Here is an 18,276-nt window from a genome sequence, read left to right on the forward strand (position 1 = left end):
TTCTAAATAATCTCGGCTCTGCGAGAATTTTCAGAACTCTCCAAGTTATATGACCTCACAGAATACCAAGGGAACTCCCTTAGCTCAGTCGGCACAGTTACAAAGCAAGACCATGCTGGAGGTGGCTGGGTTCCGTTCCCGCACCGGTCTAGGAATTTTTCGAATTTGAAAATTTCTCGACTTTCTTGGGCATGGAAGTATGATCGTACATGCCTCATAGTTATACTAATTCAAAAATGGTACAGGCTTCGAAAGCTCCCAATTAATAACTGTGGAAGTGCATCTAGAACACTAAGTTGAGAGCACGCAATAAGCTTATATGCCATACACAATTATCTTGAAATGCGATCAAGAAGAAGAAGAAGAATACCAAGAATATCAAGATTTTTTTAGAATTCTCGGAAAAATGAATGACTCAAAGATTTCTAGCACTCCGAGAGCTTTTGGAATTCCAATAACGAGAACTCTCAAACTACTGCAGCTCCGAAAACCATCTCTGGGAATTCTGCGATATTGTGTTGGTTTGGTAGCATTTACGAGCTTTCTAAAGCTCCAAAATCCCGTAAAACTCTGCGAATCTTCAAGAAATTCAAATACTTTAACATATTTTACCATACGACACCTAGACTAAATATAACTGCAGGAACTCACAAACTGCATGACATTCTGCAACTTCTCAATATCTTCATGCTCACTAGCGTACACAGGAATCTAGTTAAGGAGGGGCAATTTTTTTCTATGGTGCATTTAATCTGGGGATGGGGAGTACTCCAAAGTGCGTGGTGGATAGTGCCATCCACCCACCACTGTTTCCCTACTGTTCAATTTAGCTAATTTAATTTTTTTTGCTCCGGTGGTGGTTCATCTTCTGCAATGCAAACTGTTTTCAGACAGCCAATGGAATTGGCAATTTAATCTCATTGACGATGTCGATGATGATCGGTTCGTCAAATGGTTGCAATAGTAGGGCTTTAACCGAAATGATACTTAGACGAATTCTTAGTAAGACAACAATAGACCAAGGTTCAATGGCAAACTGATACCCACTTTTCAATTAGGGAATCCAAATGCTGTCTTTAAACTTTGTACAGTATTATCCTGAAACTCCCTTGAAATTTTCCTCAAAATCCCTTCGGAATTTCACTCAGAAATTAATTTTCTCGGTATTCTTTTCGGAATTATCTTGAAACTATCTGTAGGATTTACTAGAAATTATTCGCAGATTTTTTTTGGAATACTCCCCACAAATCCTTTGGAACTGTCCTCAGAATTCAATATCCTTGACGTTCTTCTCGGATATTTTTAGAACTCTTTTAAGAGCTCTTTAGAAATTCTTCTCAGAAGTCCACTGAAATTATACTTCATAATTTTTTCTCAGAACACCTTGGAACTCAAATTTCTTCAGAGTTCCAGAAATTTTTCCCGGAATGAGCTAGAAATTATCCGCGGAATTTGCTTTGGAATTTCACTCAAAATTTGATTTTCTCGGTATTAATTTCAAAATTATCTTGAAACTATCTGCAGAAGACACTAGAAATTATCCGTAGATTTTTTTTTTGAATTCTCCCCAGAAATATTTTGGAACTTTTTTTTTCTCAGAACACCTTGGAACTGGAATTCTCCTAAAGTTTCAGAAGAATTTCCTCTGTATTCTCCAGAAATTATTTCCAGAATGAGCTTGAAATTATCCTCGGAATTCCCTTGAAATTTTCCTCATCATCCCTTTGGAATTTCATTCAAAATTTGATTCTCATGGTATTATTTTCGAAATTATCTTGGACTTATCTAAAGGATTCACTAGAAATTATTCGCAGAATTTTCATGAAATCAATCTCAGCATTTTTTTTCTTATATAACTGTCCTTAATACTCTTGAGGTTCTTCTTGGAAGTCAAGTTTAAGTTGTCCGTCCATTCACCAAAACGTTGTAGTTTTTCTACCAGAAATGTTCAATAAAGCTTGCCCCTCCATTCAACAGAACTGTGCAATTTTTACATCAGGAATCTTCTGATTGCTGCACATTTCCTTTTTTTTCATTTTCCACCAGACATTTTCAATATAGATTGCTTCTCCTATCATCAGAACGTTGCAGGTTTGTCACCAAATAAAGCTTGCCCCTATTTTCAGATTTTCCATCATAAATTTTCAGTAAAGCAACTTCCCTCCAATCATCAGAATGGTGCAGATTTTCCACCAGAAATTATTATTGAAATTTGTTGCAAATTAAACACCAAAATTTTTCAGGAAAGCTTTCCCATCCGTTCACCATAACGGTGCAGATTTTCCACCAGAAATTTTCAATATAGCTTAATTTTAAATAAAGCTTGTACCTTCATTTACCTGACCAGCGCAAGTTTTCCACCAGACATTTTCTGTTCATTTCATTTATCAGAGCGATTCAAATTTTGCATCATAAATTTTCAGAAAAGCATGCTCCTCCATTCACCACAACGATGCACCAAAAATTGTCAGAGAAGTTTGTCTCACCATGCACCTTTGTGGTGCAATTTTCAGACTTTGCCTCTTCATGCACCAGAATGCTGCAAATTTCCACCATAAATTGTCAATGAAGCTTGCATTCATCAGAATGATGCAAATTATGCACCAGAAAAATGAATAAACCTTGCTTTTACATTCACCACAGTTATGCGAACTTTCCACCAGAAATTTTCAGTTAAATGTGCATCTCAAAATTTTTGGCGTGATTCAATTTTTCCACCAGAGTTATTTATTTTGATTAGTTCCTCCATGTACTACTCGAGAAAACTTTTGAACAATTCAAGAAATTCTAGTACACGTAGAATGTCCATTGCTCTTAAAATTTCCGAAAACATCCAAAACTTGAAGACTTGCAGAACTTCTGGACCATTAAGAAATGAGGAAATTCTCAGAGCTCCAGGAGTTTCTGGAACTTTAGCAACTCTGGAAGTTGTCTTCAGGAAAAGATTGCAAGTATAGTTTTGAATCTTCATATGGCTGACCCATATAATAGCGTAGTCGCATATGATTAAAATTAATGATGGATGATTATTGTATAAAAAATCATTGATAGTGATTATGTTGAATCATTAATCTTAATCATTAATCATGATTAATTTAATGATTAATAACTAACCCTCTGATTTTGACGATGTATACGATTAACGATGTTCTTTAGCCAAATCCACAAGGAGGCAGAACATTGCCTAACTTTCTGTCAACTACAAATCTAGATTCATCACTGTTGTTGGGCCACTGTTCAAGGTCAAGTCAAGAGGACTTTATGAACATAGTTTGCCCCCAGGCAATCTTAGGAAACTTGCAGAGTCGGGCAGGAGCTCTTCAAAGTTATTTCAGGACAAGTAAAGAGGCCTCTAGGGCATCGTTATAGATCTTCTACGTTCGGTTCAGGGGAATTTCAGGGTGTGAGCTTCACATATGTATATGGTATAAAAGTACAGTAGATTTTAGAACAGGTATACGGTATTGTTATACTTTTTCAGTGAATGTAAATTACATTGGTGAGTTCTGTTCCCTCTGGTTCGTTCATCATACATAAGAGATACATATTTGAGCTATTGACAATAGTTGTATCTAATATCAAAACCAACGAAAGCATTACAAATCATTTCACGGAATTCTGTTGATGAAAACAAGTTAAAAGCAAATGAGTGTAAATGAAAGCATGTAATGATATTTCTTGCCTGGATATAACTCGATATATAACGTAATAGTGAGGTTTGACTTCCGTCGTTGATGTCTCTTAAATAACAACTCAATTATACAAACCAACATTACCAACAGATGGAGGAACGTTTCATCAGTTCAATGGTGTTGTTACTTTGAATGATGTAATAATTGTTTGCCAGACATCGGCGATCGAAGTGAAAAATGACGGTTGCATTATATCGAGGTATTCTTGTATTTTATTACTAAAGAGGCAATACTTCTCCAAAGAACTTCTAGGACCGAGCAAAAGTAATCAAATCAGTGTACCGGCAGCTCTCTTCCCCGGATTGGAAACATTTACCAAGATACACTTGTTTATCGCACTTAACTGACAGTTTCGCAGCTCCGTTTGTGAACTTGATGTTCATATATTGAACTACAGCGAACGAGCGTTCTTAATTGAAAAAATCACAAAATCCATCATCATTATCCAATTCCTCAGTTCAACTTGACGAGCGCCGAGGAATGCCGGAATTCCGGACGTCATCGGGAGCAAACACACCACACACCACCGACCGACCGCTAGCTATTGTACTTGGTGCATCGGGGGAAGCAGCACTGCACTTGGGAACAGAGTACTTCCGTCAAATGTGACAACCGGGAGTAGTTGAGGTGAAATAAATAACACAAATATATAAATAAAATACAAACATTTATCATCTTCGTCCCGTTGGCTGCTCTTCTTTCTGCTTTGGTAATCATTCTTCCCGGTGTATGGTGTGGCACGGGGGTGTGGATGTCTTGCTGTTTGCTTGCAGCAGCGGAATCCAAAGACGTTTTGTGGCAGTGATGCGCGATAACGTTTAAATAGACTTCACTTCCGCTGGCTGGCTGCTGAGCGGGATCTTTTTCTCAGAACCTGACGAGCCACATCCTGGCTGCTTCGAGTATATGAGTATACGTTCACAAATCTAATACCAACGCTCATCTATCATTTTGGTTCGCTCTTTTGCCCTTTTTGAAAAGAATATTTTCCTCCCGACTGAGCGTAACCGGGCGGCGGTGAACGGGTGGGCGGATGGATGGCTGCTAACAAGAGGAATGCTTGCGAAGGGAAAAATAACAGCTAATCATGGTTAGTATATTTATCACTGCTGGAGTACTCAAATGTCTGTCTGCTGATGCTTGGGTCATGGTGGCCGGTCCACTGAATGATGAAGTGTGGATGATTTATTTGGAATACTGGGGCTTCTGTAACGATTGAATCGCCGGCATGAAACAGTTCGGACTTCCCTCAAAACAACATAAATAATTCACCAATCTACTACGCAAGCAAACAATCATTTCCAGAACCTCGGAACAGGTATTCATTCCCAAGAGCCATTCCTGGTCTACCTACTTTACTAGTCGTAATCATCTTTCATCAAGAATGAAAAATTTCTTCCCCCAGCTCTTAAAAAAACAACACTCAATCAAGACAAAGAGCAAGCATACCAGGTAATTCCGGTCTGGAAGCCTTTGATGACACCGAAACCTAATTAATTGAGGGACCCATTTCAGCTCCCCTCGGGTTGCGGAGATAGAATTTTTGACGACTTATTCCAATCGTTCTCGAAGCTGTCGTAGATTTTGCCCAGTTTAGTTTGGCTTTGGTATGGCAGAGAACAGGATCCAATCAACAGGATTGTGCTTTCTTCGACCAAGACGGCAACGACAACAACAGAGTAAACATGGACTCCATTCGATATTGTTTCATTCAGCGTGGCTACAGGGCTGAGATTTGGTAATAATCTATGTTTGTTTTCAGTTACCCTTGAGGGAAAACTTTTTCTGTTAATTCTGTTGTTCCGTCCTTTTGTCGAAGTCTTTCTGGTTGATTGGATACACTCTGGAGAGGCTGGAAGGAATTATGCCTTCCGGTTCTGTTACAGTTTTAATGAATCATTGATGATGGAGAATTGGTTTGGATTGGTGATGCTGTCCATAAGCAAAAGGTGATTGCATCGTGGCTTGCAGACGCGATGTTGGATTACGTAGAGATTTAGACTAGATTTAATCGAAAAACATAAGGAACATTTAATAATAAAATTATTGTGTGATTCTATGCCTCAAAGGAGCTTGGCTTTGGATAAAAGTATCGAAATTAATGGAGAGAATCAGCGTCACCGGTGGTGTAGTGGTAAGCGTGATTGCCCTCTCACCCCAAAGGGTCTGGGTTCAATCATAGTTGGCGCCGCCGGGATTTTCTGAGGCATAAAATCGCTGGTCACGCCTTCGCATTGGTACTCAGTACGGAAAACAACATCGACGGAAAACAAACCAAGGGAAAAAAATGGATAGAACCATTTTCTGGCAATATAAGATTTAAGGTTTTGAAATCAACCTCATTGGCTGTGTACTATTTAATCAGCGGTTTTAGATTAGTGACAGCGGGCAAGATTGTGCCAAAAGATAACCTAACAGATTTTATACTGTAGTATGAAAGGTAAGATTGGATTTAGCATGTACTCTTCCATTAGATCTTCGACGTCGTTGTGGAATGTGTGTTGAAAATGCTAGTTTTTTTGTCCACAGAAATCAAAGATTTCTGAGGAAAACACCAACGGACCTTTATGGAGAACTTCAAGGAGATTGTGAAAAAAAAATCACATGTAAAATTTAAGGATTACTTCCGTGGTAGATTTCGGACCTCTTGATTCCATGTGAATTAAAGAGAGTCACAAAAGAATGCCGAGAAAATACGACGGGAATTTTGAACAGAATACAAAGGGAGTACTGAATAGAATTCTATCATACTTTCGAATGGATTTCACAGGGTAATTGTAATCAGAAATTCAAGTTAGTTCTATGGAGAATTTCAATGTAAGTTCTATAGAAAATTCCAAATCAATTTTGAAGAAAATTCAAATAACTTTCAAAAGTGAATTCAAAGGGTTGCTTGAGGATGGTTACAGAGCATTTGCAAAGAAAAAATGAGAATAATTGCAAGGGCTTTTAAGGGAGAATACCGCGGGAACTCTTAGTAGTATTTCTAGGAATTTACGGGAATTCAAATAAGAGGAATTCAAAGAAAATTAAAAACGTTATTCCATGGGATATTTTGGAAAATACTAAGGGATTGCTTAGCAATTCCTAAAGGATCGTGTGGATAACTTCAGGTTGATTTTTAATTTTATGCAAGTCAATGGAAAATTTCTAGGGAGCTCTTGGAAATTTTTAATTGAATTTAGACCAAGGCAATTTTGACAAGAATTCCTTTGGAATTGTGAGGAGATCCTACAATGAATTCTAAAGAGAATTCCATCGTAGTTATGCGTAGACTATCAAGGCAATTCCAAGAAGAATTCGATGAAAATTTAAATTATGAGGTTAATTACAGTGCTCCGACCGTATTCTGACGAGATGACCTTTTTGTTTTCCTGCAAAAAATCCAATTCTTATCAAAATTTGATGAAACTAGTTGCAAATGAAGATACTCCCCTTAGCTCTGCCGGTAAAGGCTCAATTAACATAGCAATACCATGCTGGAGGTGGCTGGGTACGATTCCCTGTCCGGTCTAGGTTGGAAATTTTGACGTAGGACTACGTCTGTGATTTTTATATGTGGGTACACTTTGTGAAAAACGAAAATGGAACATGTAAAAAAATTATGAAAGATTTTGAACGTTAATAACTCAGCTGCCCCTGGACCAATTTCAATAATTTTATCACCATTCGATCAGAAATATTTCTTTGGCTGATGATTTTTAACAAGAAACTATTGAAAAAGTGGAAAATGTTAAGCATTATTCAAAAGCGTCAAAATAACTAACAAATCTACCTATTACGTACCTGCATATGCTGCTTCCCCAACACAGTCATCAGAGAGTCGTTAGTAGACGAAACAAGTGTGTGAATAGGGAGGATGCAATTGCGTAACATTGTGCACATTCTTCGCCATATTCAGATCCACACGCCCCAAAAACCACACAAAATGCTCTCCAGAGTTGTAATATTGTAACCAAACTTGGAAGCAGGGGTGCAAGTGATTTTGATCTATTTTAGGCTAGGGAAGCCATGATCATCAAAAGAGGAAATCGATGAAGGGAATCGACTTTCACCCCTGTGCTTCTAAGCCTCTTAATTCAGTCATCGTCATAGCAATGACAACTAGCATCGCTCCGCTTTTGGTTCTTAGGTTACACTTGCTGGTTGAATTTCTTCTGTTTGACATTTTCGAAGAACTAACCAAAAATATGAAATAACACTATTTTCTAGGGATGTCTAAAAGTTCAATTATTCGATTAACGATTAATCGTAAAGATTTTTCCAGCTTTTATATCTACTTGCTTGATTTAGCGCAGTAGAGAAAATAAATAAAAGTACTAATTTATCTGAACAGGCATAGAGAAGAACCATGACGTGAAACAGGATCATACATTCGCCGAAAAAAGCGTTAAGCGTCTTTCTGCTAAAGCCTAAGATTTACCAACTTAGGAGAGAAGGAGTTTACCGTGAAAAACTAAAAAGGGGAGGAGCTTTGGCTGGGTGGACACTGATATTCTGCGGCCTTCCAACCTGTTGCAGACAACAGTTCAACTCCTGTCCAGCAGCAAACGGGTCAAGACTCTTGCGGGTGCCCAATCATTGAACCGAAGAAAATGGAATTGTCCGGTCCGATTTGCTGATCTAGCTGCCTACACGTCATCATCATTTTCCAAAGGCTTTAAGCCTGTACTACCGTCGGCCGTTTCTAGCACCACAAGATTTTCCAAAAAAGTTAAATTTCTGAACATGTCCCAACTAAAATTTATATCTAATGGTTCTTTTCAGAGCAATCATAGTCATACTAAAGAATATAAATAGAGAGAATCCCGTTCAAATTCCTATTCCTACACAAAACACAAGTTCCTGCTGCAGTTAACAAATAAAAAGTTATTATATAAGACCACGTAGTCCTACGTCACCATTGCGTACAACCCCATAGGGCTGTCCCTTGTAGTTTTTTCGACTTCCCTGGGCATAGAATATGACTGTAGTTGCCACCAAGGAATCAAAAATATCCCAAAATGACAAAATGACAAGCGAGCCAACTGATAACGCAGTGGCAGAAATTTAAAGCAATAATGATGTAATCTTCTTCCCTTTTTCATGACAAACTGCCTTTGGAATATAGCTTGCTCGGACTGGTAGAAGGAAACTATGAAATTCTTGGTAAGCTGCTTCACGAAGGAGCCCCAAAGATGATACACGTGTATTAATGGGATTTTTTTGCTATGTCTTTTCTCGATTCCAATCCTCGAAAGCTCCCAATTAATAACTGTTGAAGTGCACACAATAAGCTAATATGCGATAAGCAATATGCGATAAGCAATATGCTTGAAATACGATGATGAAGAGGAAGCACTAATCTTATTTGATTTCGGTTTCAACCAAACAATGTAAATTTTCTTTATTTAACTGTAACAAGATAGTCAAATAACTTAATGATTATAACTGGACCTCATTTGCATTGTCATCAGAAGTGATTGGCATTGTTCAGCGAAACATAACATAATTTTTTAAATAACTGCATTAAACTACTTAGTATGAACGTAAGAAGTATGAAAAAATGGCCGTTTCGGTCATTTTCCTGATATGCTGATCCAGTTCCGGGGAGCCAGTTTTTGGTCATTTTTTTGATGTAAGTGAAAATAGATGGTTATTGAGAACTGTTCCCGTAAGTCGGAACTAACACCGTTCTTCTAGTTGCGTACTCAGCAGCTTCAAAGCTGTAATTTATTACGTTATGTTAGTGGTGATACAATGGTAATTATATAATAATTATCCTACATTTTCAGTGCTCTTTTACACATTATTTCAGGTCAACGTTTGCCATGGAAGGACGATTCCAGTTCAATCTAATAGTAAGTACAGTCAAGGGTAAGTATTTTAGGTCCTTTTTAGGTTACGCGACAAATCAAAGGTAAGTGTTATGTTTATGATTTCAGGGAAAACATACCTCAATTATATCTAAGTTACCACTTACTACGTGGCAAATTCAGCAAGGGTTGAATAAACCGTTTAGGTGGCTATAATAAACGTTGTTTAATCAATGTCTTCGAATTTTGAATTTACTTAAACTTACGAAAAACGTCTCGATTTTATCTCACTGCACTATCAAGTTTTCTTCAATTTTGCTGACTAACTCGCCTCGTATTGTTCTGTTTGTTTACTTCTATCGTTCACTTCGCCCGACAACGGTGTTTCGCTCGCGAGGGTTCAGTCAATTGGTTCACCACCAATTCGCCGCAACGAGGGGTATCGGCGACAGAGAACAAAATATCAACTTGTAAGTTATTTGAGATAGACCAGCATAATGTTCAACAAAGTTGAAGAATATTTTATTTGAAGCAGCTTTACTGAAAATATTCTTAGATTAGTCAGTAAGGTTTTAATGGGTTTTTGAATTTCGCTAAAAGTTTACGAAAATTTATTCCGAACTTATCTCTGTTAACCCTATTTAATGATAGGAAATAAAATTTTACAATTCCATTGATCCCTTACGGATAACGGTTATTTGAATTTGACCGGATTTTTCAGTAATTAAAAAATCGCGTTGTAAAATACTGACTATTGTGAAATACTTTAAATGTCTAGGGTGGCCCCTATCCCGCAAATAATTTGTTCTAGACGCAGTTGAGTTTTTCGAAGGAGCCTAAATAATTACCTTTTTATCAAACATGGAGTTAGATTTAAGCATATCAGTAATCATGTCAATTAATGATTTCTGTAAAAAATCCATTTTAGGAGCACTAAAGCTTCCTAAGTCAAAATTTTCAAAATTTCCGTTAGAATTACGTAGCAGCATAGGTAGCTCCATTAACTCGCTGAACATTGTTAGCAGCGAGGGGAGTAGGTATAGATGAAATATTTGAAGCAGGGGTGATATTTGTACCTACGGGTACGAATGTAGAATTTGTTCCTCGCTGACCGTTGTTAAAAGCAGACAAATTTGTACCTGGTCGGGAACGTGGAGCGTTTCCTACCTGTCGGTTAGAACGAGAATGTAGGATCGCTTTGCGAGTCTTACATTCCCAAAAATTGGATTTGTAGTTTTCACCACAATTTGAACATTTAAATTTCTTAGGATCTTCCTTCACGGCCTTCTTTTAATTTAACGCTTGTTGCGTCCATTGTGGTGCAGGATTTTCCAAGAAGCACGTCTCTCAAAAATCGCTCTAGATTACTCGTGGACTAATAATAGTCATTTATATCGATATGAAGTATTCAAAACCCTGATAAAACTTGCATGGTTATTTTGCTTAACGACGTGTTCAACTATTTGTAGAATAGTTCAATCCTTTGGGTTATCGTTCGGGTATGGTATTTGATTATTAGAGAAGAACAAAATAACTGACGGTCCCAGTTTAAGAGTTGTTTGCCACCCTTTCTGCTATTTCAATGAAACCTCAAAAATCTTACCTTTGTCGTAACATTGCATTTCGTTTAATGTCATAAAAATCTACAAGCATGGCAACAAGCATTAGTACAAATTCAACGCACAACGAGCAGCAGTTAGTAGCATCCGCTCAACTCGAAACAAACAGAGCTAAAATTTTCCTCTACTACCATCATTCCAGCCTCCCCCTCTGTGTCTCAGAGAATTGTGCAAGGTCGGTACGAATTCTACTACCCTCTACGAATTACACGTGTTGTGTACTTTGTTATCATTGAAGCACCTTCTTCTCGCGACCACCACCATTAGTGTTAGGAGCTACTTGCCACCCGGCTCCCAATAATGCATCGGTGTCAGCCAGGATGACGATGCTGATGCTGATGATAGTGGATGGAATGGCGTGACCACCGCCACCAACAACTACGAACCCGGCACCATAAGGATCTCACCGACGACGATGACGATGGTATGACGAGCACTGAACGTGTAGTACATGATTATTACTTGTGCCTTTTCCTGTTGAAAAAAGAAAGAAAGAAAGAAAGGAAGCTCTATGAGAACTACTGTTACACGGTTGAACGGGGTGTTGTTTGTTCTGCAGTTTTTTCGCCATTGCTTCCTCCTCCATGGCGCGCAGCATGGCAGGGAGGAAGTAGCGAAAAAATTGCGAGAAATTTTCATTCTTTTAGAAAACCAACTCCACAGAGTGTAGGTAATGCCTGGCAGCATGATATGATTTTTTTCCTCGTATCTGGGATGTTTGTGATACTGTTGTCGGAACTAGTGGCTTTCAACCGTCATCAGGCACATTGTGGCTTGCAATTTCAGGGGCTGTAAACTGAGTTCATAATAGCTATTGTAACCGGAGAGTGTATGCAGCAGCATTTTATCAGGTAAACTTGATAAGGCTATGCTCTAAGAATATGCCATGGTGTTGGGTGCGGATTTCATTGTTCAATTCGTGGGAGGATGGTGAGGGGACGATCAGGGGAGTTGATGAGGCGTCATGCGTGCAGCGCTTAGCAAGTGTACAACAAGACCGTTTAGCTTAATAGCTCACTGTCCGGGGAGGAAGCACTAAAGGCCTAGTATGGTAACAAGCGCGCAAACCACATTCACTTACCCTTTTCTTTGGCCGTACGCTGCGGGATCACCAACGATATGCTTTTTTCATCGCAAAATAACTCCATTTTACATGATTTTTCCTACGTGTAAACAAGCTATTGTTTGGTATCAAACCAGCAAACGAGAAGCAACAGCGCGCCATACATTGTAGGTGTACGGTGAGAATTAAATTGTGAGCGCTGAGAGCAGAAAGTGAGCTTTCCGATGTTGTAGGGTTTTGGTTTTCGTATAACTTTGTATTGTTTGAGTTTTTCCGTACATCGCATCGTTCGAAACTGAGCTTTATGAGATTAACAATTTACAAGATATTCCGATCCCAAAGGGAAGCTTGTGCTACTTTGAAAGTGTATGGATGTCAACAATGTTATGCATTGTTTGCTGTAATTGCAGATGGAATCAAGCAGCTTGCATCATCCGTCGTCATTGTAGGAACCAAAGAGAGCACACACATTTTATCTGCATAGCTACTACCTTTTTATGTTACATGGAAGATCAAGAAGATTAGCACATTGATGGTCATACGTAGAACATGAGCCATGGGTGTTCTACTGGAATGGGACTCGTATCAATAAGTCCCATTTAGAGACTGCTTGTGGACTCTAAATAGCCGTTGGATTTAGAGACATAGTCTAAACCTGTATTAGCTGTTAAAAAAAAACAAGATATTTGAGACCCTCGTATTCATGCGAATATTTATCGACATGGTTGAATTTGCTGCAGACAGCAGAATCAGACAATTTGTTCTACTTAAATGAGTATAAAAGAATAGAAAAAAAAACCGGTCATATAGCTGAATGTTGCCAACTACTATTCGGGTTGCTTCAAGATATAAGCCTGATGAGGTCGAATGGGAGTCAAACTTGCCAAAGTCTTATATGACTGATGCGTTAAAGAATCTCAGATGAACCTTTCTGCTTTCGAACTACTCATCGAGTATCGATTAGGGCTGCGTTGTCTTAGCAACTATGCAAACGTATTTCAAATACAGCACACAGCCGATGAGACTAGCTCAAAGAAAGATAAAGAGAGAGAGAGAGAGAGCTGCTTATACTGGCACAAATTAGTTGTTTCTGTTATTTTTTTCTTACATAAGCTAATATACAGCTACAATTGTTAATTCAGCAGATGGTGTCTTCTTCAAGGCAAGGTTGCAAATACACTGGAGTCGCTTTTTACGCGGGGGATACGTGCCGCGTAAAAAAAACCGCGTAAAAAAACTACCGAGATTTTGATTTTTCACATGCTTAAATATTTTTTATAAATCGGATTTTGATGCCATTTGTTATTATAGCATGCTATGGTCCATATAGACATATTTTAAAAATTTCTGTATTTACACCAAAAATTGTGATTTTTTTAAAAGTATGCCATTCTATTACCTATAGCTTGAAACGGATAATGTGATTGGAATCAAGTCGATAGGTTGTATCGTTGTTGAGAGATCGTTAAAAACGTACCGCGTAAATTGCGACTCAGCGGCACTAACCGCGTAAAAAAAACCGTGTAAAAAAAAAACCGCGTAAAAAAAAACCGCGTAAAAAGCGACTCCAGTGTACTCATTTCAGCTAAAATAATGTTTTCCGGAATAATAAAACCAAAATATGGTATGATGACATGTTTTACTTGCATCTTACAAGAAGAGGTTACAAAGTATACGTTTGAAACATAAAACCTGTAAGTTTTGCTTTCTATGAGTCACAATCAGCGATTTGCTGATCGCTGAGTGAGTGAGTGAGTGAGTGAGTGAGTGAGTAAGTGAGTGAGTGTGTGAAAAATCGCTGATTGTGACTCTCATGAAGTAAAATAAACAGGTATAATATGTCAAACACATTCTTTGCAACCTCTTCTTGTATCTTACTTATTAAAAATATGATCATAGCATCTAGTTATTTCATAATTAAAAAAAAAAAAACATAGTTTTAGCTGATATGAGTATTTTCAACCTTGCATCAAGGGGTAAATTGTTATGGTTGTTAGTAATGAGTTTTATATAATTGTTTTAAATTTGGAAATTGATATACGAGGGCCGAGGGCTGAGACTGCTTATTTCGTCAAGAAACTGGATGCGAATTATGATGCTACGAAAGCAACTAACTAGATTTCAGAGTAAAAAGAGGTTTTCAATAAGTTCAATTCGGAGGAGTGTATGCTGTGATAAATTAATTTTCCATTATACAAAATGAATGGATACCTGGCGCTAGGGAAGTACGGAAAAGTTAAACATGTCTGCCAGTAGAAGTTGTCGATATGCACACCGGTGTATAAGGTGTGAATATGGACGTGAAAAAGAAGATTTCCCCCTCGCTTCATTCCCTCAATCGGATAGGATATTCTACGGCAGCATTATGAACATGTGTTTCTTATGCAGGATGGAGGGGCACAGTATGAACCCCATAAGGAAGGCATGGGAGCAGAAAAAAAAGAATCAATAGATCGAAGAAAAAAACAGGACTTACAAAAGCAACAACAGGATGAAAACTGGTAGCTATACACGAAACGAAAATCAATTATTTTATTCATGTATTTCACTTATACATTTTTGGCAAAACATCAACCTTATACATTCCATAAGACAAATATAGGTCCTATAAGAATGCATAAAAGGTATGTGTGACCGCTTATACAATTAATTTGACACATGAGCTTCATTAATTTTTAGCAAGGCGTCTGCTTATAAGTTGACTTATGCATTTTATGAATAATCAGCAATATAAATCCGCCAAATGGTATAAGGAGATTTCTATCCGTGTACCAACATCGCTTTAAATCCCAATTCGCACTTTCCTGTATAATATGAAACAAATTCCATTCGGATTCTGAGATTTGTTCCTGTAAGAAGGACTAATTTGGGCAAGTTCATCCAGTCTGAATAGGAGTTTTTTTTTCGATTCATTTATGCGTTTTTATCCCCAGTGGTGGTGTGGTGGCTACAAGACGAATAATGTATATGTTAACACACCCTCGCCCTTTTGAAAGATCAGTCTTAAGTCAAAATGGTCTCATGACCTGTTGAAAATTAATGATGTCTCATACAACGAAACCTTACCCCCAAGCTCCTCCCCTGATCCTATCCTTCGACAATGTACCTCTCTAACCTCGAGTAAGCCGCGAGTATTCGGCCCAACTCCTACTAGACATAGAATTAAGTGAATTTTGTTGCAAACAAAGAACAGTAAATTATCGGCTCGGTTAAGCTAATGCGATTGAGCCTTACAAATAAACGAACGAGATAAAAAAAATGATGTCACATTCCGACGTCATATCAAAAAAATCATCCAAATCAGAGATGATTGAGCTAGGTTATTTGCTCATTTGCTAGGTTGTCCAAAATCCTTGAAATAAATTATAATTTCCCAAACATCAATTCACTAAAATGCATATATCTCAGTCAAGTTAGCAGAAAGCAAAATCTTCCATTGAAAAAAAAAAAAAAAATCGACATCAACATTGCTTGAAGCATAGTCTATTTGCTATAACGGTAAACATTTGAAAGGCTCCTTTTGTTGAGCATTTATGCATTATGTTTTTTATTTTGTTTTTTATTATAGTCACTTTAACGCTTTTGGGTAATTTGTGGCTTCTCCGGAAATGAGATTTGAACTCGTGACTTTGGCGTGAGAGGTATGGATATTATCCACTAAGGCCTGGCTGGAGACGAAGGAAACCGAATTATGTCTTTGGGTCCTCATACTATATTTCTACACAGATAAAAATTCTGAATTTTAATTGTGATGTAAACATTCATTCACGTAAAGTTGTATTTCATTTCACGCAACCGAGCAACTTGCAAACAATGTTGTTTACAAAGATGGGCTTTCGTATACAATATTTGCCACATTGCATGAAATGTGTCAGAACTTTACATGATATATAATGTAAACGTATATGATATGTGACGCTCCATTTATGTGCATCACATTGAACAGTTAAATAAATAAAAACACTTTACTGAAACAGTACCGATGATTAACAACGACAAAAAACTACAAGGGACAGCCCTACGAGGTTGTACATAATAGTGACGTAGGACTACGTGGTCTTTTATAATAAATCTTATGTGTTAACTGCAGCAGAAGTTTGTGAAGAGCTACTGATTCCGATCAATAGCGGTGCGGCTTCTTCCTCCTTCTATGGATGCTCATGTGGGCTGCAGCTCGCTGCTTGCAGGCAGCCTTTCGTTGTGTACTGCAGAACAATGTTCAACGCCACGCGCTGAAAGCACTGCTGCTGTTGCTGATGATGATGATGATGCCGGCGACCGGACACCACCACACACGGTGATTGGAACTGAATCCGATCAGCGGTTGAGACCAGCCTTGACAGCTAGCTGCTTGCGTGTGGGGAGCCTTTTCTTTGTGTAAATAATGGAGAACAGCACCACTCACCATGCGGTGATTGATAAACACCGTTCGAATAGACCGAATGGAATTTAACATTGAAATTTATGTAAGGGAAATCGCTTTTCGCAAGCAATCGGTGATAATTTTAATAATCATAGCAAAAGTTGCGCATTCGTGCAATTTTCAATATTGAAATTTTGAAAAATGATAATGTCTTAAATTTAACAGATGCGTAAGAATATTTCTGATCGATTGGTGATAAAATTATTGAAATTGGTCCAGGGGCAGCTGATTTATTAACGTTCAAAATCTTTCATAATTTTGTTACATGTTCCATTTTCGGTTTTCACAAAGTGTACCCCCATATAGAAATTACAGACGAAGTCCTACGTCAAAAACAAAGGAAGAGATTGATTTACTCTAGGAAGAGGTGGTGGTAATGGACATGATGACACCGGAGACCAAGAAGAACAGAGGAGAGGAAGCCAGCAAAGCCCAGAAACGACAACCACCTGTTTATAGCATAGGATTGACGAGTAAAGTCTGAAATGCGCAAAAATTATTCAACTTCAAATTGGTGTATTTCTGTTAAAAAATGCATTTAAAAAACCTTAAATGCTGCATTTGGAAGTTGAGTGTACATACAATGGTTTCTATGATGAGTTGTCACCGTTTCCTCTCCGTTTCCACCGATGAATCGCTAAACAGCTTGGAATTGCAAATACAACTGTGTCTCGTGTGATAAAAACCTTCAAGGATCGTCTGAGTGCCCGAAGGAACAAGAGAGTGGTCGTTAAAGCATTTATGTCGATGCGTAGAAATATTTCTGATCGATTGATGATAAAATGATTGAAATAAGCCCAGGGACAGTTGAGTTATTAACGTTCAAAATCTTTAATAATTTCGTTACATGTTCCATTTTCAGTTTTCACAAAGTGAACCCCCATATAAAAATCACAGACGTAGTCCTACGTCTAAACGGATTGCTTCGCAACAAAATCAAGCAATAACACCGATAAGAATCCTAGTCTTAACCACTTCAAACTACAGAACAGCCAATAAAAAATTAGGAATCACGTAGAAGAAAAAGAACTTAACTTACTTAACTTAACGATCCTGCGCACCTCCAGGGGTGCAAAGGGCCTTTGTGAAAGATTTGTATCCTGGGCGATTACTAGCTTTGGCCTTGACCTGTGCCCAAGTCAAATTTCGGTCAACGTTCTTAATTTCACTGTTTAGGCTCCGCCGCCACGAGCCTCTGGGTCTGCCTCTGCTGCGATGTCCTGCTGGATTCCAGTCCAGTGCTTGCTTGCAGATTTCGTTTCCGCTCCATCGAAGTGTGTGTCCGACCCACCTCCACTTCCGTTCACGAAATTCTGTCTCTATCGGCTTCTGATGGCACAAACGATGAAGCTCAGAATTTGAGATCCAATTGTGGGGCCACCAGGCACGAATTATGTACCGCAGGCAGCGGTTGATAAACACCTGCAGCTTCTGAGTATTCTCCACTGATACACACCATGTTTCACTGGCGTATAGCAGCACAGACTTCAGACATGTCGCTCTTGGTGCCGCCGTCCGACGCTATCTGGCTGCCAAGATATTGGAAGCTTTCGACTTTCTCCACTGCCTGCCCAGCTACCGTGAAATTGGAACGGTTTTCCGTGTTGACATCCAACGATTTGGTCTTGTTGACATTGATGGTTAGACCTGCTTCAGAGGAGCGTTCCACAAGGTCGTCGAGCTT

At 38.4% G+C, this 18,276-nt stretch overlaps 1 protein-coding gene across 15 annotated transcripts in view; it reads right to left on the reverse strand.

Moving 5' to 3' along the window:
* The window catches only part of LOC135702051 (probable serine/threonine-protein kinase DDB_G0282963), a 244,593-nt gene that overhangs the window by 172,883 nt on the left and 53,434 nt on the right, over positions 1 to 18,276 (reverse strand). For 12 of the 15 annotated variants that reach the window (XM_065223026.1, XM_065223023.1, XM_065223021.1 and 9 more), the window contains exon 1: positions 11,238 to 11,258. The exons of 1 other annotated variant lie outside the window; for it this stretch is intronic. In XM_065223026.1, coding sequence (XP_065079098.1) covers positions 11,238 to 11,243 — 6 coding nt within the window. In that variant the 5' untranslated portion in view covers positions 11,244 to 11,258. Of the gene's footprint in view, positions 1 to 11,237; positions 11,259 to 11,513; positions 11,581 to 18,276 lie in introns of those variants that run through there. 2 more of the 15 variants (XM_065223028.1, XM_065223027.1) reach the window with 2 other exon arrangements.

Source organism: Ochlerotatus camptorhynchus, unplaced genomic scaffold (assembly GCF_037179485.1).
Source record: "Ochlerotatus camptorhynchus isolate MF236.1 unplaced genomic scaffold, CSIRO-AGI_Acam_v1.1 ptg000183l, whole genome shotgun sequence".
In the NCBI taxonomy this organism is placed as follows: Eukaryota; Metazoa; Arthropoda; class Insecta; order Diptera; family Culicidae; genus Ochlerotatus; species Ochlerotatus camptorhynchus.